At 40.7% G+C, this 27,265-nt stretch overlaps 2 protein-coding genes across 2 annotated transcripts; one reads left to right on the top strand and one right to left on the bottom strand.

Annotated features, from left to right (window-relative positions):
• Positions 1-231: 231 nt before the first annotated feature.
• LOC310953005 (uncharacterized protein) lies at positions 232-8,267 on the bottom strand. The gene is made up of 12 exons (XM_083921897.1): positions 8,224-8,267; positions 8,072-8,143; positions 6,208-6,447; positions 5,943-6,060; positions 4,315-4,467; positions 3,989-4,174; positions 2,789-2,862; positions 2,273-2,470; positions 1,747-1,884; positions 1,548-1,637; positions 1,302-1,445; positions 232-620 (listed from the first exon to the last, which is right to left on the bottom strand). Exons 3-12 carry the CDS (start codon positions 6,445-6,447, stop codon positions 492-494), a joined length of 1,470 nt encoding a protein of 489 aa, XP_083778023.1. The 5' UTR covers positions 8,072-8,143; positions 8,224-8,267; the 3' UTR covers positions 232-491.
• Positions 8,268-9,191: 924 nt separating this feature from the next.
• Positions 9,192-12,067, top strand: cUnh3orf38 (chromosome Un C3orf38 homolog). Its single transcript, XM_083922186.1, has 4 exons — positions 9,192-9,345; positions 10,411-10,586; positions 10,786-11,000; positions 11,279-12,067. The coding sequence occupies exons 1-4, from the start codon at positions 9,219-9,221 to the stop codon at positions 11,640-11,642; spliced, it is 882 nt and encodes a 293-aa protein (XP_083778312.1). The 5' UTR covers positions 9,192-9,218; the 3' UTR covers positions 11,643-12,067.
• The last annotated feature ends 15,198 nt before the right edge of the window (positions 12,068-27,265 follow it).

The following is a 27,265-nucleotide window of genomic DNA, read 5'->3' as shown; positions in this document are numbered from 1 at the left end:
AAAGTATTTGGAAAATGTCTGCCAATTTGCCAGGCTTTGACAGTTTACATTGACATTAATAACTGAAGTCAATGGCGCAATTAATGTGCATCTCATCCTATTAATTATGCTGCTGCAGTACAAAGTGCAACTTGATTTCTAATATATGTTGTCACTTCAAATCAATAAAACTTGAATGCACAACTCATATACAGTACATGACTTCCAAGCATACAGTAGATTGGAGGCGCTTTCAGTTAGACCTTAAAGCTAGGATAAGCCTATAAGAGAAGTATGAGTCGATGGTACAGTGCAAATGCGCCCCTCTCCCAACTTGGGATTACAGTTTGTTTTGCATAAAAAAACACATTTGCATGTTTGAGGACCGGTGGATTGCATTTAGCAAGCACGTCGTCATCCAACCTTCTGGTTTTTACGTCTATGCAGCTCAGTAGAAAGTGGACAGATGCAAAGACATGTAGCTGGACGTCAAAGTGTTTGCGTGTACATACTCAGTGGGTACTGTTGGAGCTCCAGTCGTAAGGGAGGAAGCTGACTTTGGTCTTCCCAGCAGAGAGGACCCCCTGCAGGCTGGTCTTCTTTGGAGAGTCACCCATGTGCTCCACCACCCACTTCAGCAGCTACAGGAGAGAAGAGGTGGAAGAGAAAACACATGTTATTGGAGTGAATAGCATTTTTATACAGCATCTCTTTACGCCAATGTATTGTCTTTTTTTAAAAAACATGGATTGTGACATGAGATTTACGCAAGTACTGTGCTTAGGTTAAATACCTCAAAACTGTACTTTAGTATTTCAGTTTTAAGATACCCTCTACTCTATTTCAATACATTTTGAAAAGCAATTATCGTACTTTTTACTTCACTAAATGTATTTAGCTTTAGTTACTTTGCATATTTAGATTATTAAAACAAAATCTAAATCAGCAACATTATGATATATGATGTCCTCGCAAAGGAATATGGACTGCAGACTGAGCTGAAATTGTTATTTACAACATGCAGCGTACAGTGCATTGATGACATCATACAACTATGTATTTAGCTTTAGTTACTTTGCATTTTTAGATTATTAAAACAAAATCTAAATCAGCAACATTATGATTTATCACAGGTTAAGGTACCCAGCAGTAGATTGATAAAATTAGCTCAACCTTCACCAGCTGCACAAAAGATGTACAAATACATTCATCATTAATTACAATCCAGTGATATATATGATTCTGAAATTGGTGGAAAATAATTTCAATTAATTATTTCTGTGAATAGGACAGCACGGTTAGCATTGGGGAGTCTAAATTACCTTTTCGTCAGTTCCTCCAAAGTCAGCTTTGTACCACTTGAATATCTGACTGAGTCGCACTTCTCTTTTCCCAGAATCCACCATACAGGCGTCGTCATTCTCCAAGAAGGCCTCAGCTGCTGTGCGGAGCTGACTGTCAATGTCCTGACAGGGTTGAGTAGATCAGAATTGTTTTCAGACCATTCAAGCTCTTAATATTTACCAGACATCAAATACACCCCATAAGTATTTTTGACACCTGCTCACCTGTGGCGTGTATGTTTTAATTGGTGGGCAGCCCTTTGCACCACAGTTCAAGGCAAAGTGAATTAGGGGCTCAGCATCTGGAAGGGCCACCTAGTGGACAACATGAGATATGGAGTTCAGCATCACACGAGTTATTCTGCATACAGATGACATGAATCTGTGAAATGTTCAGCGGTGATTTAACAGAATATCTGAATACTTGTAGTCGTGGGTCTGTTTTGGAAAAGGGCCTCAGAAGCTGCGCAACACCTTTTCTGTTCCCCCTCAGAACACCATTCTCTATGTCCTGTAACGTGAATACTTCTCCTCCAATCAGGTAGCTCACATAGTTGAAGAACTATAAATAAGAAAGGACAACATATTTTTAATGTAATGTCATCCAATCTTGCTTAAGTAAATGTGAAATAAATCAAAGTCCATTCATGCCACATAGTATTAGTACTGGTTTAATCTATACATTCCAGTCTAGATGTAAAATAATATATGCTGTAATTCATGTTAATCTCCAACAAAATGTCTATCTTTAACTTCAATATAGAAATATCAGCTGAGCATTATCATTTTCTCTAAAGATACCTTGTCTGAAATACAAAACAGCTGTACACACAGAACAGGAACTGCTGTTGATATGCTTGGGTTTTACATAACACCAGTAAAGAAACTCTATCGGGATTCTGTGAAAGATCTAGGGATATACATTTCCAAGTGCAGCTGTATGTTCCTACTCTGTATCTTTGCCACATGTTGGTGGGTGCTCCCAGACGTAGGTACCCGTGGATGACCAAGGCATTGTAGATGTTGATGAAGAAGGCCAGCTTCTCCTCCCGACTCAGCGAAAGCAGCTCCACCCTCTGCAGCTGAATGGCCAGCTCACAGTAACGCTCAAAGGCAGGGTTCACTGACATGGCCTTGTAGTCCACAGACTGTGGGGAGGGGAGGAGCAAGGACACAACATACAGTACAGTCAGACACTCGTGGGAAAAGTAACATCGTAATGACTTGTAGGTGACCCATTTTGTTAGATCAGTCCAGTAAACTATCTTATTAAAAATGAAAGCACACAAGGTAAACCTGTGTATTCAGAACTTTGCTCCATCTATGCATGTGAAACTTCAAAGAAAACAGTACTTGCACAATATGCAGACAGTGTATGCAACATAATCATAACCTTGCAGTTAAAAACAACCAAACACATAGATGAAAACAGTGTGTCAGAAGCCCAGAGATAATGAGGACATTACCTTGCCATCAGCGGAGAGGTGCTCAGAGAACAATTTCAGAATCAACTCTCGTACAAGCAAAGAGAGCTCAGCAGCTGGGGGAGGGAGAGAGAGAGAGAGAGAGAGAGAGAGAGTTAATGTTTTATAAGTCCAATACCATTTTCTGGTGAGACAAACTTAATCAATATCTGAATAGTGTTAGCAGGATAGCCCCAGAGCCTTGACGATGATTGGATCCTCTTAAGAGACATACTCCGATGTTTTGTTGTAATGGAAAACGAACTCAGTCCATAGCCGGATTTCAACTTTAACAATGAGCTGGGACACAATTTGAGGGGTGATAACTGGGAGTTATGACATAGCTGATAAATGTGTGTTTAGAGGAGCTGTGAAATAAACCATGGAATAAAAATAATGAACAAACTGCATGAAGATCAGGCTAACCTTGATGTTGAACAAATGAGATTATTATTGGGAAACATTACCTGTGAGAAAAGAGAGCATTTGCAGATAAATCTAAGGGGAAAAAAGGCTCTGCATAATATCACCAACACTTTCAAAGCAGCAGATTATAATCACCTCTGTGTTGTACAGCACTGAATGGATACGCTTGTTAGTTAGCCTCTAGAGGTGTGCAGCGTTCAAGTATAAATACAATTCAGTCAGGCAATATGTCTTACCACAACCACAGAACAAGAGACTTGAGAAGAAAGAAAATATGACACCAAACCTAAAAAAAAGCAAACCAGCTTTTGAAATAGGGCTTTAATGTTATATATTTTCAAGACATGTTTTCTTCTGTTGCTAATTACAGAATTATAGGACCGTATTTGAAAAAAACATTTCTTATACAATATATTATCAAACACACTGCAGTCACTCTCTCTCTCTTTTAAATACTGCAGGTGTTTCCAAAGTCAAGACTATAATGCCCATGCTACATCATAGCCATCACACAGGAGTTGGAAGCCACAGGTGAAAAGAATTATATATATTTTTATGAGAAGCAGCATATCAGATATATCATTAAGCCCTACTTCAGTTCTTCAAAGCACAAAGCTTAGCGACATAATACACAAACCGAAGCGAACCCAAGGGGGTCATATACGAAGCCAGCAGCAAAGAAAGGACAGGGGTTAGAGAGCATTGGAGGAAACCGGTCAACATGAACCTGGGATGCGATGTGTGTACGTCTCAAAGTCAGATCCAGTCCGGACCTACCCTGGATGGGACTACAGGCTGCAGTCTGTCCTGCGTTGAGGGCTGAATGAGGGTCATCCTCCAGCAGCCTGTACATTGCGTCTTTCCGATCTCCAAAACTGCCATCCTGCTGCCCACAGCCACGCACACTGACCATGTACTTCTTCTGCAACAGTGCTTGGCCAGTATTACAGGCCTCAGCCCTGGCTGGCACAAACATGGCCACAGTCAAGGTTTGACAGATACTTTCAATGAGTTTCCAGATTGTTCCAATGACTTTTTAGAAAATCAAACTGACACGATAACTCTAAAAGCCTGTTTTGCTGCAGGTCTACAGCTATACTTACCCATGCCCTTCTCTTTCTGCAACCAGTCAACCAGTTGATCACCTGAGAAGCTCTTTTTGTACAATGTCAGTCCCCTCCTATGACTGCCAATCACACCGCCATGTTTCAGGTCCTCTACCAGCTCCGCAAACTCATCTCTCTCACACATAAACTCTGTGAGGGCAGGAATATGCCAAGCCACACATGTAGAAACACAATAAAATACACATGTTCACACCTGCATGTATGAAAGAACATGAACAGCCCAGCATGTGCGCAAAAAAACACATCATGTCTTTTCCGGCATGGGTGATTGACATGTTTCAGATGAAGAACCAAAGCAACAAATTGCTCTGTATAAGGACAAATTAATCATACAAGTATCATGGCGACAACAGGCTAAGTATTGCACGCAAATAACCAATGTGCCTTCTAAAGTTAATAATTAATGAGCACAAATGAACAGAAAATAACTTTTATTTAAAATTGAATATACTAAAGGTTTAAGGGATGTAAAAGATTAAACACATGTTGTTCAACAGGCTAAATCCTCAGTATTTCCTACAACAACGTCCAATGTAGTGTCAGAAAAGTTAAAATTAGATGGCAGAGAGGGCAAGGAGTAATGGAATAGAAGATTTAACAAAATAATACAAATATGAAGGAATACATTCTGTTTTTGTAGGCAACACTGAATTAAAGTATTTCTCTACAAAAGGCTGTGTAGGTGCCCTTTTAGATAGACTTTGTTAACACAGTAAAGAGCCTAATAATCACATATAGTGAGGCACTGTGAGGCAGCCTGTTGCTGCTGGGCTCATCCAGAGTATCAAGTTTCCAGGTACACACACCACCATGTCCATATACTATGTCAGTACTAATTGTAAACTATAGTTAGTTATAGCTTTCCCTTCGGTGTGGTTCATTTCACAACCCATTTTTAAAAACAGACCAAAGCTGAAACTGAAACAATTCATACAACATTCATTCAACCAAATGACGGAAAATGCAAAGGTTGTCAAAAGTATCAATACTTTCATACTCGATTTTGTATGTTTACAACGATACGATATCAACATTCGATAGGATCGAAAGTAGATCTATAATCAGATTTTCAACTGGGATGGATGAAACATCAGGGGGACCGGCACTGTGTGCAGATTACTAATAAAAAATAGACTAAAAAGTTTGTTGTTTGTATTCTATGCTTTTATCTCCTACTAGTTTCATGCTTTAATGTTCTCATGCTTTTATTTGTATTCCTAATTACTACGCTTTTATCTCTTATTGGTTGTATTCCTTAATGTTCTCATACTTTTATTTTTACTTTATTTATTTCCTTCCATGTATTGTTCTATGATTATGTACTGACCCTTGCTTTTATTATTATTTTTTTTAATCTTTTGTGAAGAACATTGTATTGCCACAGTGTATGAAATGTGCTACATGAATAAATTTGCCTTGTCTTGTATCAAAGTTGAAAATTCTAGTATTGTGACAACCTTAGAAAACCCTGCACAAAAAACACAACATCACTGTGGCTTAAGTAAAGGTTAAGGCCTTAACTGCTGCAGGATTGACTGTTGTCTGAACCAAATTTCTGCCGGTGACAAACCCTGTACTGTTTGTCGGACCAATAAATCCCTCACCTCCATCAGTCTCCCCAGTCGTTTCTGCTGGTTGATTCTCTTCTGGTAGTGGTGGAGCATCTGCTGGAAGAGGCTCTTTCTTGACCAGATTCACCAACCTCTGAAGCTCCTCAGGAGCCTGAGGGAGTGAAACAGATCAACGCATACATGGACGTTTAAACCCAATTTGGAATAACAGGATATTCTATTAGGATTTCTTGATACTGTTGAAAAATATATACATGGTACTAAGTTCACTAGTCAGATGTGTGTTTCCACTCCTCACCAATTTCTGTAGGTCGTCGTTGCCCCCAACATGAATGTTGTTAAAGAAGATCTGAGGGACTGAGCTGCGTCCTGTCAGCTCCTTCACCCTGGCTCTTAGCTCTGGGTGCCTTCCCACATCCACGTCACATATCGGCACTCCTAAGCGCCCCAGGATGGCTTTAGCCTGCACACAGTGTGGGCAGCCTTGGATGGAGTACACGGTTACCCGGCCCAGTGCACTGCTCTTAAGCTCCTCCATCTGCAGCAGTAATAGAAATACAAGAGGGGAAAGAGTTTTAAGCTTTACCGGTCAGAAAAAAAAAGAGAAAATTGGCTGAGCTCCCTTCTCTTCCCATCAATGTTATGTTTTACATGCATGCAAATTTACACAAAAGCAGTGTTCTTCCTCTTTCTGCCCTTAGCTAATGAGCAAATGTGGATTACACAATAGATAATAGTAATAGTAATATTAAAAGGAATAACTATTCAACACATCTGAACTATGTTCAGTTCCTAATTAAACATAAACATATTGACTTATAAACTAATTTACTATTGCCTGTGTGAGTGGGTGGTTCCACGTGCTGATTTTTGCAAGATATGTTGGTCTCTTAGAGAGTATTTGTCTTCAGGTGTGTATGTGTGTGTGTGTGTGTGTGTGTGTGTGTGTGTGTGTGTGTGTGTGTGTGTGTGTGTGTGTGTGTGTGTGTGTGGTTAGGTATATTCATGCATGCATACACAAGTTTATGTGCATACATGTGAGATTACTTTTGTGTATATCAAACACATACAGGATATGTATATTGCTTTTAATTTGACAGTATACGAGCTGGCATAAGCTGATGCTTACAAATGGATCTAGAGAGGTTAAGCTGTTATAAGTTGAGGAACTATTTTTGCTTGACTTGGGAAATGACTGGTGAAATTTCCTCTCAGCTCATTTCTGAAAATGTTCTGATGAAAGCAGGCTGTCATGATGTCATGTGTAACGGATTTTGCATGAAGTTAGCTAATGACATTTCCTCATTCATTGTGACAGAGCTTCAGGCCAGCAGTGAGTCAACATCAGTTCAGGCCTATCAAGAGCGGTGTCAAACCACACCTCATGTTGACGTTCTGAAAACAGGTCAAGGTACAAGTTGAGCTGCTTTCTCAATTATTATTTAATGTATTTCCTTATTGACGTACCGTAGTTAGGGCAGTTACATAAGGAATAAATAAGTGAAACCTTACAATTATGTAAACAATCAGTAATATGTAGGCTGTAATATGTTACTATGCCATTTGTAAGGATAGGTCTCTAGCTCATGTCTAACTTTATTTTACTGGGGACACTTTTCATTCAAAAGCAAACATTCTTAGGTTCTCAACCCTTATTTCCTTTGTTTTAGTGGCATGTAAGTCACTTTTAAATCCCTTTACCAGATAGATAATAACCAAAAGCAACAGATTTAAAGACAGTTACAAGAATGTATTTGATGAACTTCCTTTAAGTCATAATGGTTACTTTACTTTATCCTCTATTTATTCTTATTGTATAATACATTTAGCTTCTTTGTGATGTGATTTACTCTGTATCCATTTACAATGCATTACTTTGTAGTATGCATACACTTTATGTGATTTATTCTGCTCTCTTTAATTGTATTGTGTAATTGTATGTCTGATTATGAATGTAATTTTTGATGAATAAAAAAGTGGTTTTGTATTGTTTACATTTCCCTGCAAGTCCGTCATATTCGATAGGAATAAGCGATGACTTACAATCTAACGCTGGATATAACGTTAACCGTATAAGTTAACGTTACAAGCTAAACTCTGAATGGCGTTAACAAGCTAATGTGGATATTAGCAGATGATAACGGTAAGTTACGGTACGGTACCTTTCAGCGAGCGACTCCCTTCTGCTTAATTCGGCAGTGTAATTTTATATCTCACAGCTGCTCCCCTTAGTCCTGTTAATTAAAACATATTATTTAATAAGATGTCATGTGTAACGCCAGCTGAGAGGTCGTTTATCTTGCAGGTAAATTACCCAGCTGCACTGGCAGCAGTACATCATCATTGCGCAGGCTATCCCATATTAGCGGTTAGCTCGCTTGTCTCATGATGCCTTCAGGTGCTTCTCGTAAACTTCGAACATTTTTAAAATTAAATTGATTTGCATAATGAATTGGGCCTAACAGCTAGGGTGCCCTAAATCCTATACACACAGCTTTTGATGGTGCATACAACGGTTATTATTAACATATTAACATATTAAAACATCATATAAGGTTAAACAAACATTTGGAAGGCACATTGGCTCAATTATATCTGTGCATGGCTACCTTAAGTGGCAACATCAAGGTTGTGTAAATGTATTTTTTTTCCCACAAATGTATCTTTGCTAATAATATGTTACATTCACGTTAACGTATATTTTCAGACATATTTTTGAAAAACCCAAATAATAACACATAAACTCTAAATTATCCTGTGTGCTGTAAGTTCTGGACCTCTACCACCAGCTTGGAGAGATATTTAGAGATATTAGAGGAAGACCATGCTGGTCTGTTTACAAGCCAGGGTTACAATTGTCTTTCCAATCAATGTGACATTTGTCATCTGATTATCATATCAATATGAATAATCAACTTTATTGGCCAAGTTGGTATAAACATAGGCCTATATAAGGACTGCCAACCTTCTAGGATCCTTTGGCCTGTAAACAGAGATTTAGAAAACCATCAGAGACTCTGTAGGCAATACACGTGTGTTCCATTACAAAGAATGTATTGATAACACACACGTGTACAGTAATGCCATATAGAGATTAAAAATTGGGCGAAGAATTCGAGAAACTGAGTAGTTCGGGTTGTTCGTGTACTTTTCAACCTGTGATACCAATATTTCCTATGGCCGTAAAAGCGGCTTCTTGTGTTTTGCTGGGTGCGGAACGTTCCCACTGACACTGTCTCTGTTCCTGTACGGACACATTTCCAGCAGGACACTAATGGGTGAAGAGGAGTTTATTTCGCGGTGTCGAAAATGTTAGGCCTGTCAGAAACAGAGCGCGCTGGATGTGCAAAGATACTGAAGTCAATGTCAAAAGGCGACTTACTCTCACTTAGTGACACAGTCACGAATAAGATGATAGTTGTGGAGAATGCTACAGGTAACTGTTAACGTTTCACATCCACAACGTTACCAGATATCCAGGAGCGAGTTAGCTAGGATACTATTTCATTCCATTTTTATATATCAGAAGACTTGATGCGTAATGCTAAAGTCTATACATGTGATATTACATGAATTAAAAGCTTGTGCTTAAGGTTGTTAAAATATGCTTTTCTCATCAAAACAGGCGTGAACTAACGTTAATACGGGCGTTTAAACAAAGTGAAGCTAAAGTTTTCATAGACAGTGTCCCAGCCATGAAGTAAGATACCTGTAGCACAGGTTTTTCCGAAACCTGGCACAGGTATTTCCTAAACCTGTAGCACAGGTTTAGGAAATAATGAATTCATTTTTCGTTTATAAAAACAGAGCATTGCCTTGAAATCATCATTTTCCCTTTGTGGTTTCATTCTCGACAAGGATGCACAACTCAGCCTCATACATTTTGAGAACCTGTAGTCTAAGATAGATCTTTAAAAGGGGCACCGGGACCCCCATGGGGACCTCAGAGTTAGTGCAGGGGGTCCGCCAAATTGTTTGACAATATGTCAAACGGTTTTTTTTTCTCAAAAATATGTCTGAAAGTATGCATTAACATGAATACAACGTATGGTTAGCAAAGATACATTTGTGAAAAAAACAACAACATTTGCACAACCTTGGCCATAGGCTTACTACCTTATAGGCAAGGTAGCCACTAAGGTAGCCATGCATAGATACAACTGAGCTGAAGGATTCAATGTGCCTTCCAAATGTATGATAAAAACCTTGACATATGATGTATAAATATATGAATATGTCAACAATAATCATTGTTATATCTTAGAAGTATATGCACCATAAAAAGCTGTGTGTATAGGCTTTAGTCCGCCCTAGCTGTTAGGCCCATTTAATATGCAACTCAATTTAATACATTCTTTGAAATAGGGGGTCCCTGCTTCATCTCTCTTTCAGCTAAGGGGTCTTTAGCCTAAAAAATGTTGAAGACCCCTGCTTTAGTCTAAGGATATTCTAATCTGTTCAGATAATAAAAGCGTTGTCTTATGTTCATCTGTTCATACAGAGGCTACAGAAACAATTCTCTCCTTCAGTAAAAATGCTGAGGAGCTTCTGAAAAGGAAGAAAGTTTATCGCAAACTCATATTCAAGTACCTGGCCAAAGAAGGCGTGATGATGCCCCCAAACAGCGAGAAACACCAGCTGATGAGAAGAACACTGGAGCTCTGGTCTTCTGGGAAGGTAGGTAGGGCAGGAGGTCAGCAATGTGTTTACGTGGATGAATGTGAAGGTAACGTTTAGGTAAGATGGTGATACTTAGTTAGTATTTCAATAATTACTGGCTGACAGCATGTGTAATTGGAGCATGTCTACTAAAAAGTAATCCAGGTACGACCTGGCAATGTATTTGAACATACCAATAACGTCTAATTTATTTCAGGTTGTGGTTGACGAAAGTCTTCCAGGAGAGACGGATAAGACGGTGTCAACAGACATGCAGGCCGAGGCCGGCTTTGACCCGCTGGTCCTTGGCCAACAGTTCTGCCGGTGGTTTTTCCAACTCTTAAACAGTCACAACCCCTCGCTGGGTCAGCCGCCTCAGGACTGGGGACCACAACACTTCTGGCCAGATGCGAAGCTACGCCTTCTCGCCAGGTAAGAATGTCATTGACAGTAAGGAAATTGAAATGAAGCTGGTGGTGATGTGTAGTTTGCTAGTTTATCTGTGTTCCCTGTGGTCATGTATTATGGGCAGGACTTGGCTGCCCCAATAGATACATTTTTCTGCAAACAAATATTCCATCAGAATCATTTGAAAGACTCGATAAGCACATAAAAATGCTACACTATGGGGCTTGAACCTGACTTGTGTTTTATAATAGTTACAAACTAAAACTAAACTGTGATGACAGAGCTGTGTCTCCCTTTCTCAGAGCTGACAGCGAACAAATGGAGGACTTTCTGGGTGCCGAACTGGTTAGCCTTCGCCTCCTAGCCTTGACCAGGGAAGAGCACCTCCTCCTCAGTCCGAACCTAGATTCTTACGGCCTGAGGACGCTGGCCTCCCCTCATGGCCTGGTTCTAGTGGCAGTAGCTGGGACTATCCACAGAAACGGAGCCTGTCTGGGCATCTTTGAGCAAATATTTGGCCTCATCCGCTCACCAATGGAGAACAACAGCTGGAAGATCAAGTTTATCAACCTGAAGATCAGAGGGCAGGATGCCGTGGGTGGGACAGAGATGGTAGCGCCCGCCTTGACTTACAACTCCACTGAATTGCAGCTTCTGTGGAGTTGATAACACTCTTTATTTTAGATTATTTACCCAGGGAATGTTTGACTGACTGTTCCATCGCTTAAATCATCCAACTTGCCCAAACACATTTATCCAGGCAGTTTTTTTCAGAGAATGGAACCTGGCAACTACTGGAACAAACTACTCTCCTACCTTATATTTAGTAGTCATGCCAGAATTTACAGGTAGGTGGGCACTGTTGCACCTACATTTACTTGGCACATCATTTTTGTAACACCAAACACAGCTAATTGTTTTCTCCTTTCCAGAAAATAGAAGTCTGCTTGTGTTGTGGAAACATTTTGCTTCAAATATGGTCAAATATGCTGTACCTGGATTCAAAGTTTTGCTTTTCCATCCTGTGCCTTACTTAAATGTATCAAATGTAAATACAGATATGGATGTACTTTTGTAAATATGTATCAAATATAAAAAGTATATTTAAGATTCACTGATCCAACTTATTCATTCATAATACCTGGGTTTTGGTATCTGCTGATCGTGAGCACTGAGTCGATACCAATCTTGAGTTAATAGCAGAGGATCAGATCGGTACATCCTTAGATTATATGAACACTAATGTTAATGTAAGACGAACACAGATAGAAATAATATTGTTTTGTGTTTTGTTTTCAAATGTAACCACAAAGTCAGTTAAAATTGCTTTGAACCTAATCTAAGATTGCTGTGTTCAGGTGATGAGTAAAGTTCAGCTTATAATGTTTTCAGATGTAACTGATTAGTATCCTGTCAAATAAGCTCACAAAATAAATGTAATCATGACAAGGTCTGTATTACAATGTCTGATATCTGGGCATTGAACAGATCAAGAGTTCCTGGTTAATGTGTATATATATATATATATATATATATATATATATATATATACTGGAGATCAAATTTAGAGAACAAATTTTAAATACTTAATTTTGTCTGAAATAGTGTTATTCTCTTATTGCTCAGAATGTGATAAAATATCCGCTGTGGCTATACCACTGATGTACTAGCATGTTTTTTTTTTTTAAATAACCAAGGCACTTCAACAAAAACCTTTATTTTGTGAAAAAAAAGTAAGCAAAATTAGAGAACAGTAACCACTTTGTCAGAAGAGAAGATTTCAACAATGTTTTCTTAAACCTATAGGAGTCAAAAATGAATAGAAGTGTAGAGGTCACAGCTTTGAATGACTTCAGTATATCTGCGCCCACAGGACATCACTAGTTTCTCACACTGCTCTGGTTTGATCTTGGTCCATTCTTCTTGCAGTCTCTTTCACAATTCGGTAACTGTAGTGGGTTTCTTAGACATTACTTTGTTGACAAGGATTTTCCAGAGATTCTCTATGAGGTTTAGATCTGGAATCTTACACTTCCTCCTCTAAATTTAACTGACTTCTTAAGACACTTTGCGTTCAGTTGTTCCCAGTCTGACATAATGTTTCCCATCAGACCCGAATAAATTTAACTTAAGCAATGTCATGTCATGGTTTAGGGGATGTTTTCTGCTGCAGGATTTGGGCCTCTTTTAGCTACATGGTAGGGTGAATGCAAATGTTAATGTGAACGTCCACTGCAATTGTCTCCTAACCAGCCTGCAATTTTCATGCAAGACAATGAGGGCTTGACTTATAACTAGAACAATCATTCCCATCCCATAACATTGTTATGCAGTGGAAATGTTACACATACACACAATTTAATGGACACCTTGCAGCCAATCAAATTTGAGTGTTCACCCAGACAATTGTAAAAGCTCAGTAATTTGTGCTTTCTAAATGTACCATTTCAGTTATCTTTACAGTTAAACACATGATTCTGAGATTTTTCCATGATGGCGACTGTAAATTGCATGTTACTAAATCCCTTGTGCTGTGACACTGCCATTATTGTGGGCAAAAACTTGTGGCATGAATGTACCTTACTGCGAGTTATACTGCAATTCCCAGCAGTAGTGTAGAATAAATGCCTTAATGTAGAGTATAATTCTTATACCATTTTGCATTTTGATTGCATAGTGCACAGCTGTTGGGAGAATGGCAGCCTAGTTCTTAAGTGTTTGTTTTCTGTGTGTTCTATTTATCCTGGGGCACAGTGTAATTCAGCACAAAATTTGCCTGATGGATGCAAGTTTCATCCGGCCTTTACCAAAACAGAACATGGATTACTGTGAATTACTGTACTTGTCCCTAAGGGGGCCAGATGCTGTGCAGCCCCGTGGATCAGAGCTGAGGCTGTTGACGGCCCAAGAAAATCGGTATAATCACATGAATACAAGTATTGTCACCATGGACATCCCTTTTTCTTTCACAAAGTCTAAACTTTTCTCACATATGTGATGCTCTACATTCATCATTATATTTCACTGTAAGGAGACGTTCTGACGTTCATTGTCAGAATGAGTAGAAGGCATTTCTTCCACCCTTTATACACCAGCAGAGGGCAAGCATGTGTACATTGTGTGCATACCATAGCTTTGCAGGTCTGTTAGTATCTGTCAATATGTATAAAGGGGGCCAATATCTTGTGCAAGTATTCAACATCCATAAAGTTGACCACCTCCATGCTCTCTAGGTTTGTTTGATGGTGTCATTAAGTAAGTAAGTAAGTGAAGTTTAGTTAAAAAGTGCTTTTCACAGGTAAAAGTCACAAAGTGCTCTCCAAGGGCATATAACAGCATACAGGGCAAGCACAGAAAAACACAATTAGGAACTGGACCCTAGGGAGGTGTTCCAGGCATGTCCAGCTGGGAGGAGGCCTCGGGGAAGACCCAGGACTAGGTGGAGAGATTATATCTCCACGCTGGTCTGTGAACGCCTCCGGATCCCCCAGTTAGAGCTGGTTAATGTGGCCCGGCAAAGGGAAGTTTGGGGTCCCCTGCTAAAGCTGCTGCCCCAGCGACCCGACCCTGGATAAGCGGATGAAGATGAGATGAGATGAAGATGAGGACCTGGACATCTAGTTGACCTGGTGCATAAAGGTCTAAACATATACGTCTATTTGATTTTAAAAGAATCCACAGACACCGCTGACCATAAGGGTGCAGGCGGAGCGTTCCATCATTTAGGTGCTACAGATTCAAAAGCTTGATCTCATCGGGTCTTTAGGCAGCTGATTGAAACAACAGGAAATTTAACATATTTGATCTGAGAGAGCTGAGAGGAGCCTGGCCTTGCAATGCTCTGTAAGTAAGAGTGAGAATCTTAAACTGGATTACACACTGAAATCCTCCCACATCACACTGAAATGGTTTCTCTGATCAGTCAGATATCTGATAAAGAATAAACAAATGCACTAGATGTGGTCAGGAAGGAAACCTCCATCATATCTTACATTTTATTTTGTACTGGCCGAAATGGCATATGACATGCAGATGTATTGGTCCAGCTATTCTCAAAATAGCTAACGTTCTGCATTTTGCAACAATGACATGTAGCAGTTTTTCCTTTCTCACTGACTAGTATTTTTAGCCTCATTTCACCTGCACAACACATCAGTTTCACACAGATGATATACGGTGTACAGGCCCCATTAATTGGACAAAGCTTAATCCAAATTGACTCATTATTCATGAAGTGAATCTCATTTTCCATTGGTTCTACTCTGTCATCCTAGTCAGGGCATGCAGGGTCTGGTGGGGCACAGAATATACCAGTATGACTCTGTGGCTTTGGTGGGAAATGTTACATGTGGGAAATTATTCTTGGCAGCTGTTTTCAAAGGCCCCTGGAATAGTTAATATCTGTGACTGTATGGGTCGGAGCTGCACGGCCCTTTGTGCTTTACTGAGCCATAGTTGTGGTGAGGGGGAAACCACTGCAGCCATTGATCTCAGCCTGTTCACCTCTCAGAAAGAATAATAACAAGCTGCTCGCCTTCTGTCTTTATGGCACTTGGCTTCCCTGCGTTTTAATAAGCGGTTTGGCCACTGGCGCAGCTCTGACGCACGGGTTCAAAAATACCGCTACAGTGGCGTCTGGTGATGGTTTTGACTCTGAGAGCTTTTTTTTTCCTCTAATAGGGAAGTGTGTTTCTCATAAAGAAACATGCTAAAACTTAGATCCGTAGCTCTTTGAAATAGCTTATGGGTGGTGAACCATGGAGACTGCTGCTTTTTGTCAATCATTTCCCCCCCTATATTTGACTTTGATTATGACTGATTGGATGTTAACTTTGCTCTCAGAAACAGCCTCATTAGTTATCAAAGATTACTTTATTAAACGCTTCATGCTACAGTCATTTTTCACTCTGATAATGTGATGGCTTTACAGATCTATTAATGCCAAAGAGTGTTTTATTTTATTTTTAAAATGTCTACAGCAGTAATTCTTAAAGTGGCGCCCAGGGAGAGCCAGGGTTTTCTCCTTGAAGTAGGGCTCATTTTGATAGTTTATTCATTTAATAGACTGTAAGAATGGCTACAATAAGATATGCAGGTGTCACATTGGCTATTTATCTCCAGTTTAAGAAATCAATAAGACATCAGTACTTTCATAAATGTCCCCATTTGAATGTGTTTAAACTAAATAGAGTCCTTATGTACTATAATTAAATGCGATTTGGAATGACATCTTTTCATACAAAAGCCACCACGTATTTATGTTCCTTTGCTCAGTGATGCATCAGTATGACTTGACCTCATGACAGCATGAGGCCAGAGGAGGGCAGACAAGCTACACCAGACAGAAGAAAGACTTTGATCCACAGCCAAGAGCAGAGTGGGGTGGGGGGATCCCTTTTAACACTATTACATGAGGAGACCCATCAATTCCTCAGAGCAATCTGAGTGAGCTGATGTTACCAGGCAATCTCTATCTAGCCACTGCCATGAAGAAATCTGTAAAAAAAACTTGTTTGAATGTCCTCCATTAAAGTAATGGGGTTCTAAAGGAGAGATACGCTAAACTGTTGCCTTTCATTGTCACAAGAGCGCGTATTTCACAAGTTATTGAAGTGTCAGTAATTTATCGGCATCCGTGAAGGTGTCAGAGACAATTTTACCACAATTCTCTGCAGTCTGCACTCTATGGACGATAAATAACAGATTTATGAATAGGAAGGGACTCAATCAATAGGCGATGATATTTCTCCTGCTGACAAAACATGTTGGAGGAGAATTCAATCAAAGTTTGACAGAGTTGTTTTGTCATTTTGTTGGATTTGCCCTCCAACCCAGCAGTGTTTCATAAACCAGTACACACTAAAAGTGCACAGAAACAGCCACAAAACTCGAGGGGGAGGGATGGAAGTCGTTTGACATTGGTGTGAAAAAAACACAATCCACAATTCTCATACACTTTATCGTTTGCTAAGGAGGGGCTATGATTTCACTTTTTGTTTGGGTTATGGAGTTGACAAACTGCTGTGGCTTATTGCAACGTTCCTGTTAAGATTTGAAGTGGTCTAATGCTATACTTCATCACAAGTTAATGATCTCAGCAATGTTGTTGTCTGGCACGTCCCCACATCTATTTTGTTAATACCCAAAGTAAAGGACATTACATTACAACATCTTGCCTGCCGGTCACTTCTTTCTGCAAAGTAGTGGCCATTTCCTGGGAAAGGTCTACTTAGACTCAAGATGCAAGCAAACTAATAACATTTACATTTTAAGGACATTACACAACAGCATTGTTGCATCTGTAGAATCAGGTTTGGCTTCATGCTTGTTTGACCTTACTTGACCTTTAGACCATTGCTGGGAGTGCGCCTGACCCCTTACTTTCTGTGTGAATCACCCCTTTAGCATTACTCTTCATTACACCCCCCCCCCCCACCCCCATGTCTGAGTTGACATCATTGTTCTGTTTCAACACAAATTGGTTTGGACCGACAAGGCAGTCGTCACAGTTCATATCAGCCCTTTCTCTTGGCCTGGCGGTGTATCCTTACACATGCATCATTATCTCACGTAAACAGTGGAAATGCGAGACTGCTTGGGGAACGAACGCCATCCAAGGCAACAAAGCGAGGGGCTGAGTGAAAAGATCCTGGCCGGTGACACTCTCGTTTAGCGTCAATTACAGAAAACAACAAGCAGAGCCGTTTTTGAAGGCAGCTGGGTCCAATGTGTTTATTTATACTAAAGCAAATATGTATGTTTGAGGGAATGCGTGCAGCCAAGGATCTTTCAATCACAAAAACATGAGGGAACGCAGGGGTAACAAAAATATCCCTCACATTGAGATGTACTTGAGTTGAGCTTGCACCCTATGCCCTCCTCCCCCCATCTCTCTCTTTATCTCTTTATGTTCCTCTGTCTCTTTCCCTCTCTCACACATAGTGGCTCCACTGTGCCGCTCTGCACTGAGTCCCTTTCGTATGCAGTGCAGGGACCCTGGTGAGGGCCTTCCCTTGGCTCTTGAACTAAACAGAGAAGATGGCGTTATCAGAACACTGCCAGGAGGTTGTCAGCTCATATTGGGCCAGGCTGACCGAGTGGCCGTTTGGCGGATGTGTGTCGATGCCAGGCTCCCAGCGCCTTCCCTCTGTGGACATCTGCTGTGTGTGGAAAAAAAAGCGGTGGAGTTTGTCTGTGGTTGCATCTTAATCCTCCATCTCTTCGGCTGCAGCCATGCCTGGCCGAGTAAACCAGCAGCTCTGTTCGCCTTGCTTGTATTAATTGCCCTTGCCTGGCTCGCTCTGTGCTTCTGATTACACTCATTAATTTCAATTCCCCAGGAAGCCACCACCACCGTTGCTGTGTTTACACACACACACACACACACACACAGACACACACATCCATTCACACCCAAATATTGTACATGCATGGACAGGCATAAATGCATATTTGTATGGACACAACCTTACATTTAATGTATAATATTCGGCATTCTTTAAATTGATTTCTTTGTCTCGGCATGTTTGGCACACCCACATAATACTGCAATTATGGGTCAAAATAAGGGAGACTAAGCTATAGAATAATTACATTTGCGTGGTTGGGAAAGTGACTTTAAGCAATGCTCTAAATGTTTCACTCCAAATCTGTCATCTTAAATCTTTTTTAAGATAGTATTTTTTAATTGCTGTACTTGCTAGATTATTAATTATAAAATCTGATTTATCAATCGTGTTCAATGGCATTTTCTCATCAAATGTGCGCTACGTCTGCAAGAGAGTCATGATATGTACATATATTGACTATCATTAGTTTCATGTAGCCATTGATTGTTTGCACAGATGTAAACACTGTGTCACATGTCATTAGCAGCTCTGAGCTGTGTCTGCTGTATACCTCTACTGGTCTCTCTGTAAGACGGGGCGAGAAGAAAAGTTGTTCTGACCCGCTGGTCATTAGTCATTGTCCTCATCCAAGCAGGTGGACCACATCTGGTAAACTCCCCAACATCTGGGCTGGCAGGGTGGCCTCATAATTATAGCAGTGCTACAGGACTTTACTCAAAATCAATGTCAAACCATATTATTACCTTTGACTCATTAAATTTCCAAGCTCATACGTAAACATTTTCCTCAGAGCAGTTCTAGCATAATCAGCGGGGGTGCAGCAGCTTAGTGGCAATACTGATGAGAGAAAACGTGTAATTAATGAACAAATAAAAAACTGTGTGTGATTGTCTAAGCTACACAAAAATATCGAGCAATTTAAATATTTTAAACACAACCACATGATCCAGGATAACACATCACAGTCATACAGTCAAATGTGTGGCTGCGTGCCGGTGTGTGTGTTTCTGTACACATTGATGTTCACAGAGTGCATCATCCACAGATCTATCATCAGCTTGTGCTTTTTTTTTGTCCTTTAAAGTTGAGAGTGACGTACTGGCTGCTACTCCTCCTCAGAAGCCGCTAAGCCGACCTAAGGGCCAGTAAAACCCTCCCATAATACCAAGCTGTGTGGCCTCTTGCCTTCTGTCACCCTATCACATCAGAACCTGGGATTTTCTGGGAAAGCTGGGCTTCTGGACTGACTCATCAGACAGCTGTACCTTAAAGGGGCTCATGGGGGCGTCACCCCGAGGGTCACTGGCCTTGGCTGTGATTTGACGGCCAGGCACAAATAAAAACCCCTGAAGCTTGACAACTTCCTCGTTGAGCCCACATAACCCAATTAGTGAACCAGTCCGCAGTCGAAGAAAATGAAAACATTCCGGACTCAAATTCCCAAGGCGGCTGTAGTCGTTTATTAAATCCATTTCTTGTTTCACCTTCTTCCTGAGATTTTCTAGGACTGATTTTAATGGTCCACCAAGGAGTGACTCAACAATTCAATGTCTTGCCATGGGCTGCAAATATACTCCTGGTTGTGCTGAATCCTGCAGACAAGCTAAAGTGCCTCACATCATAATGTTAACCCACTGCGATCTTTGTAAAAGATACGCGGATAATGAGATTGCCTTGCTCTGTGGGTGCTAAAACTTTATAGTACGTTACCCAGTTGGCAACGCAGAATGTGGGGCTAAAGATGCTGGAGGGTGAAGGCAAAGACGAAGGGAAGAATCAGTGCTTTAGCAGAAGGTCATATTGATTGATCAAGCACCCCGTGGATTGGGCTGTGGATTGCCCCCCCCCCCTGTGTTTGTTATGGGATACCAGTATGCTGCCCCGAAGGCCCTTTACAACAGAGACAGCCTTAGAAAGACAGTGAAATCAATGGCTGTCTCACACAGGGCTCTTATACGTTCTTCTATATCATCTAAAGTGGCTCCCGTGGCACCTTTCGCACCCACCTCTACTGAAAATGTAGTGTGATTTGTAAAAGACGCTAGAGTTCAGGGATGAACAGCAAGCACATTCTGCGCTACAGCAATCAATATCTTGAAGAAGGATTAATTTCTCTCGAAAATAAGAACATCCTGGCATTATATAGAAACCCAGACAAAAAAATACCACAGATTCCAGCCTGTGAAAGATGAGGATGATGAGGAATGCATGTGAAGAAGGCTACATTTGTCTATTGAGACCAGGCCCCTTGTGTCTTTTCTCTCCCTTGTGGGCTCCTGACAGAGCCAGATAGGCCTCCTCACTGCTGACAGCCAAATGTCCTCATCCATCCTCATCCAAGAGGACCACAGGCATCATCAACCCCGTCTAGATTTTCCCCGAATAAACCCCAAAGCAGAAATCTCTTGCCCCAAGCACTGCAAAGCGATGGGGTTGGTGTCCCCACAGAGCCTCTGTCAATATGTCATCATCGTCATAGCTGCCAGTTGGCAGCATAGTAACCCGCTGCAGATGTGTCAGCAAAACAGTCTCCATTTTATAATTATTTCTTTCCAATGAAAACCGTTGCTGGACCCACACTTCTTCTCCGTATTCACAGCAAGGGTCATAACTCAAGCCACCGATGATGTCCTTCCCATTCCTGTGATGGAGAGGTTTTTGTGAAGATGAACGGACACATGGGGGAGCGTTTGTTTTGTGCAAGAGGGGGACTTAGCTAGGTTGAGCTGTATACACTAAGCAGACGTAAGCACTAACGGTCCAATCTGGCTGTGCTGACAACACAATTTTAGCCTGTTTGGAGAACTAACCGACCGTTTCATAGGATGATACACCTTCAGTACATGTAGCATATGAATTATTTAGTTTAATCTTTTTGGGGGGCCCTACAAGGGAAAATGTGAAGCTTTGGCTAGAAAGAAATACTTCATAAGTCTCCTCTTTGCCACAGAAAAGACGGCGTTCATAAAAAAAACATTAGGAAAAGCGTATATGGAGACATAAAGCAGATATGCTTTGAAACAGAGAAGTGTGCTCTTGAAAAATATTTTGACCACGCTTGCTATACGATAACTGTTTTTGTAAATGTCACCATCCATCTTCCTCAGCAAGCTACCATGATTTGCAAAAACAGTCCACAACAGTATCATCATACAGAATTGAATGATATTTATTCATTTGAAGTAGAGTGCACTGCAAGAATGAAGCACAAAGCAAGGAAATCACGCACTATCACGGCCATTTGGACAAAAAGAATCATACTCGCTGGAACATTTCTGGGCTTGATTTCATCAGGCTTGAGACGGTAATTGTTTGTACTGCATTTAGCGAGGGTCAAAGAGAAAATCACAGGGGAAAAGGGAACAAATAAAGAAAGTGAAGGAGGGCAGAAGGAGAACATGTGAAAACTGATTTCTCCCTAAAGAGTTCTAAGCAGAATGTCCCTTCCTAGCAAATTGCAGGATATTAAAACTTTGCAGCTATTACCGTGAATTAATTCTGCATGTCAAAGAGGAGAGCAGAACAAGTCTACACATGTTGCCTTGACATTCCCTAAACTGTAATATAATGCACAGCTAATGGGGGACGGATGACTCTGAGATTTCATTTCAGGAGCAGCAGCGGTAATGGTAGAGATGATGATCATGACTGCATTACATGCAATTGGATTTAAAACATTTGATTCCCGTGAGATGTCAATAAATAAAGCTTTCCTCTGGCTTTAGGGCAAACGAGAAGCTTTAAAATGTGAATTTAATGCGTGCATGTTTGAACACTCTTCAAATTTCTAACACCGACTTGGAAGGGATTGCGTTTGTGTTGAGTCTAGCACACTGGATAACGGGTTTAGAGGCTGCATGTGAGGTGATGTGTGACCTTTGACCGGGGAATGTTTTTCGTAGCCGGGTCATCCATCTTCATTTTCTCCTGGTGGTTACTGTGCGGTACAACATTAATTCAAACAGCTTGAGGTGTTTGCATAGCTCACTCCATCGGACTAAACACACCCAAACTGCCTGAAATGGCATCCATCAGTCAAATGTTGTTTCAATAAAGGATCAGGTTAACTTCATGTTATACCTTATTGTAACTGAACTCTCAGGGATCACATTCTTTCAGCTACTTAAAATATAGACAGGCTTTTCAGGACTGACTCCAGAGGTCTGGAGTAACCATAAAAAACAGCAGGCAAATACACTTTGGGAAAAAGAGGGATTTAGTTCCTATACAATTTTTGTTTACACCAAACGTTAACCTGAAAGGAAATCATACGTTTGTTGTTTTTGTGTATCTGGCTGTCAGTAGCTAATCTTGCATACTACTTGACCCATCAGCATAGTATTTTTTGTTTTGTTAATTGTAATTTTGTAATATATTTTTTTGTGTTCTTGTTTGTGAATAAGGACAATCTTGTTTCTGCTCAATGTAGACTACGTGGCTTTACAAGTTAGCATTGGCAAATTCTTTTTGCATCACTGGTGTTAAGGAATTGTTCCTGATTTGCACGCCAGGGAAAGACATTCATTCACCAGCTGTAGTAATTTAATTTTTGCACAAAATTGCATAGCAAAAGGAATTTCCGTCAGTGGGCTCGGATGAAAACAAGCCTTGCCTTGTGTGTTGCAGGCCACATTTAAACCGTTTTTGCATGGCTCAAAAATTGACATTCATAGAAAAGGTAGGCATTTTTTTTAACCGAACCATCTACAGATTCATCCAATACTCGATATGTTAAGATCCACCCAAGTTAAGGATGATACGAGATTAATAAATCCCAGTTTTTGTTATCTTTGACACCATCTTGACTGTAGAGCTGCTACAGGAGTTTGGGTGTACATTAAGGTAGCGAGTGATAAAAGCTTTTGTACAAGTGGAGCATAAAGTCGCTGCCAGTGTGGGGGTTGTACATAGGGCAGAAGTTTTGAACGCATAGCTTGGCAGCTGGAGCTCTGAGTGTCAATTTAGTGAGATTCAACTCTTATTTATTTAAGTGGGGAGAGGTAGCCACACCTGGCAGAGCTAGCTAGAACTAGCTTTCTAGTTCATAATGCTAAATTAATCTGTAACCTCAATGCATGAAAGAGCTTCCTTGAGGTTGGGAGCAAACTAACTAACAGGGTGGATAAATCAATTATCTTTTATTATGCAATTGCCTAAAAAAAACACACAAGAGGGCATTTAGCTTTGTTATAATATACTTATAGGAGAGCAGATCATATAAGTTAAAGTTATCGGTGATGTGCATTTTGCAGTCTGCATTAGCAAGGCCAGTTAAACACAATGATGTGAGAGATGAACCACTACTTGCAGTGTTTTCATTCAATTTGTCTGATATTAAGTCAACTGTTCTTTCTGCCTCTATAAATCCCAAGGCACTAACAAAGTGAAGGAGCATTCAAATGAGCTTGTTCCAGCAGCAGTCGATGGCCGGCCTCTCAAGGACTCTGATTGACGTTTTATACAGCTCCAGCAGTTTAGCCATATTGATGGCATTCAATTTAACTGTATATCCTTTTAATAAGGCTGCTGCCAGATGCCTGGTGCTTTCAAAGTGCTCTTTAAGAGACAGTGAGTTGCAGAGAAAGGGAGGGAGACACAAAGGTCAGAATTTAGTGATGTGCATCGTCTAAAGCAATTATTTTAAGATGCAGGGGTTTTTTTTTCCACTCGGCTGGGTAAACTCTTTGATGGGACAGTGACACATTTTTCATAATTTGGCTCTGTACTCCAGGACATTAGATTTATAATTAAACAATGGCTATGAGTGCTAAGTGTCAGCTTTAATTTCAGGGTGTTGTATCCACACCAGATGAAATTGATATAATTGACATTACTGGAAGATAACAGAATCCTGTTGTACAAGCTTTGCAATTAATTAAGTTCTTGATAACGACTTCAACCAATCATCAAACACATGGTATCTCCTCTGCCGGGCCATTACATCTTTATTTTTTGCTTGTTCAGAGACGTTTTGCTTTCAGTTTGGTCATCAGCAAGTAAAATATACAGTCAGATTAAGGTCACATGATGGATTTGTTCAGTCCAGCATATTCCTGTACAGCAAACTGAATACAAAGGGCTCCTACGCTATTCACCAAATATGAATGTGAAACCCTCAAACAGTCTTAAACCTGAAGTCGGCTCTTAACCTTCGTAAGCGTTAAGTTTCATTTGGATTCTAATGTGCTTGGGTGGAGACAAAACTACAATAATTATTATATATTTCATAAGAAATTTAAACAAAGATCATTGCTGTGGGTGGAACGGTGGTGTAGTGCTTAGCACTGTCACCTCACAGATGGAGGGCTGTTGGTTCCTAGCCTTCTGTGTGGAGTTTGCGTGTTCTCCTCGTGTCTGCGTGGGTTCTCTCCGGGTTCTCCGGCTTTCTCCCACAGTCCAAAGACATGCACTTATTGGGTTAATTGATGACTCTAAATTGCCCGTAGGTGTGAATGTGAGTGTGAATGGTTGTCTGTCTCTGTTTGTCTCTATGTGCCTCTACGTCTTGTCCAGGGTGTACCCCGCCTCACGCCTGATGTCAGCTGGGATTGGCTCCAGGCCCCCCACCCCCACCCCCCCGATAGGGACAAGCGGTTGAAGATGGAGGGATGGATCATTGCTGTGGCTCTTGTACCAGGGTGATCTAAAACTTTAATATGTGTTTACACTAGACGGTGTGGGGATCTATGGTACCTATAAATCCTGAGTCATAACATAAAGGTGTTGAAAGGTGACGCTGTCCTCCTCAGACTCTCCCCTCAGGTCTGGGGTACCACATCTTTTCCCAGTCGCGTTTTGTTATGGAGTGCATTCTCTAAAACTAGGCCCGTCACACAGAGCCCAAACTATCTTTTTGTCCATTGTACAGATGGAATTATTGTTTTTTGTTTTTTCAATTTGTATAGTCGGATGAAATGCACAAAGCAGTTCTTCTTTCCTTTTGGTAATGAGAGCTTCCTATCAGGGGGACACAGAGCAGCAACGGATGGGCTACAGATGCCCAATACGCAGTTGAATGTCTCTGCTGTTCAAATATGCATTCTATCAATATGACTATGCACTTGCAGGACAGTAATGAACAAAACCGTTTGCAATGAGTTTGAGAGGCTCTTGTGTCCAAACAACAGTGAAAGGCTGCTTTAATTCACAAGATTCTCTGTTGCCCTCTCCCCAGCCGTCCCCTTTTGTAAATGCCATCGGGCATCCACTTAGTCTAGACGTTCGACCACACAAGGCGACAGTGCTTGCCCCCAGTCTAAGACACTGCCATGTGTGCGTGCTGCTGAGTCTGTGTATACCAAGCCACTTACACGAAAGGAAAAACAGATTCATGTGGCACACATGTGCACCACGTGGCTCTGACAGAAAGAGAACGAGTGTGAGACGCCCCGTCCCCTTCCCCACCCCATGGGTGCAAGGAATCTGTGGCAGACAGTGTCACCCACCCTGGCTACTGCTCTAATTAAAGCCCTAATGATAGGCTTTCAACTGAGAAGCAACTTATCATAACACATAATCGCATGCCGCTGATTAGCGCTGGTAGAATTGCAGCCATCTGCTCTGCTAAGAACACATTCTGATCATTCTTTATATAGCATGAGTAGTTCACTTACAGTATTTATAATGGGAGACCCCCATTATGTAAAAGGCTGTTTAAACATTGTGCACATCTGTGTTAGAGGCGCTCAAATCAGCAATGCAGATGAATAGCGAAAAATCCTTTTGCTAGTGAACAGACACTTCTCCATATTCAGGAAGGTTATTAGGCGTGATCTGAACCATCTGCAAAATAAAGCACTTGGTGGTAGGGCATCATTTGTGCAATATATGGAGGAGATACATTTTGTGGCGGACTGGAAAGGCAGTCTGACAGCATATGTATCCTCCTATGGCTTTTACCAGAAAAAAAAAAACGTCTTCATATTCACCAATGTTATAAGCCGTTATAAGCTGAAGTATATACTGTAAAAGTGCAATACTTACAAGTATCCCCTTATCACTCTGTTTTAGGTTATTTGCTGGGCTTTTTCAAAAACAGTAGAGAGAAAATAGAGGAGAGAGAGAGAGAGAGAGAGAGAGGAGACAACAAGCAGCAAGTAGCCTGAGTGTGACTTGAACCTTGGCCAATGATAAGCACTTGATCACAGGGCACATGTGGTACAAGTTGAGTTGCTGGAACACATCATTTTGCATTATTTGGAGGGGGTACAGTTTGTGAGAGACCCGACATCATGCAGTCTTACATCATTTGTATCCCCTTTAACAATTTCTAGTAAACCCAAAACGTCTCCATATGCACCACTTGGTGGTAGGGCATCATTTCACCAATACAGGGAGGGGAAACATTTTGTGACGGACTGGAAATGCAGGATTTGAATGCCCCTGTAGCTTTTGCTAGGAAACAACAAATTTCTCCATATTCATCAAAGTTGCATGGGCTGAAGTATATAAAAAGTACAATACTGAAAAGGATCCCCATATCACTCTGTTAGGTGTTTGCTGATTAGGTAAAACTGGGGACTGGTTTTGGATTTCTTTCTATATGTGAAGTTTTCATCACTTTTTTATTTGCTCATTTTCTTCAACCCTCTGTTGCCATTTACCAGTTCTCATCATGAGGATTTAAAGGTCCTGCAGTGAGCACTGATTTTATGGGAACAATTAAAAGTGTAACTTGTGCTACTCACACACAAAATGTAATTTGGAAAATATAGCAAAAAAACAAAACAACACAAAAAAAAGATCAAATTATTATTTTGGTATGGTTAAAGTGTAATTCCGGCGTTATATCATCCCATGGTCTTTTTCGGCACTTACGTACATCAAGAGGCTGACATTAAAACAGGTACATTCAGACAGACAGTATGAGAAAATAATGTGTTTTCTGAACATTAAAGCATGTAAGCATGTTCTAATAAAAACCCAAAATACAAGTATGAA

Source organism: Echiichthys vipera (genome assembly GCF_963691815.1).
Source record: "Echiichthys vipera genome assembly, chromosome: 10".
NCBI classification, from domain to species: Eukaryota; Metazoa; Chordata; class Actinopteri; order Perciformes; family Trachinidae; genus Echiichthys; species Echiichthys vipera.
The sequence above is the reverse complement of the archived record's forward strand: the minus strand, read 5'-3'. Positions and strand labels throughout refer to the sequence as shown.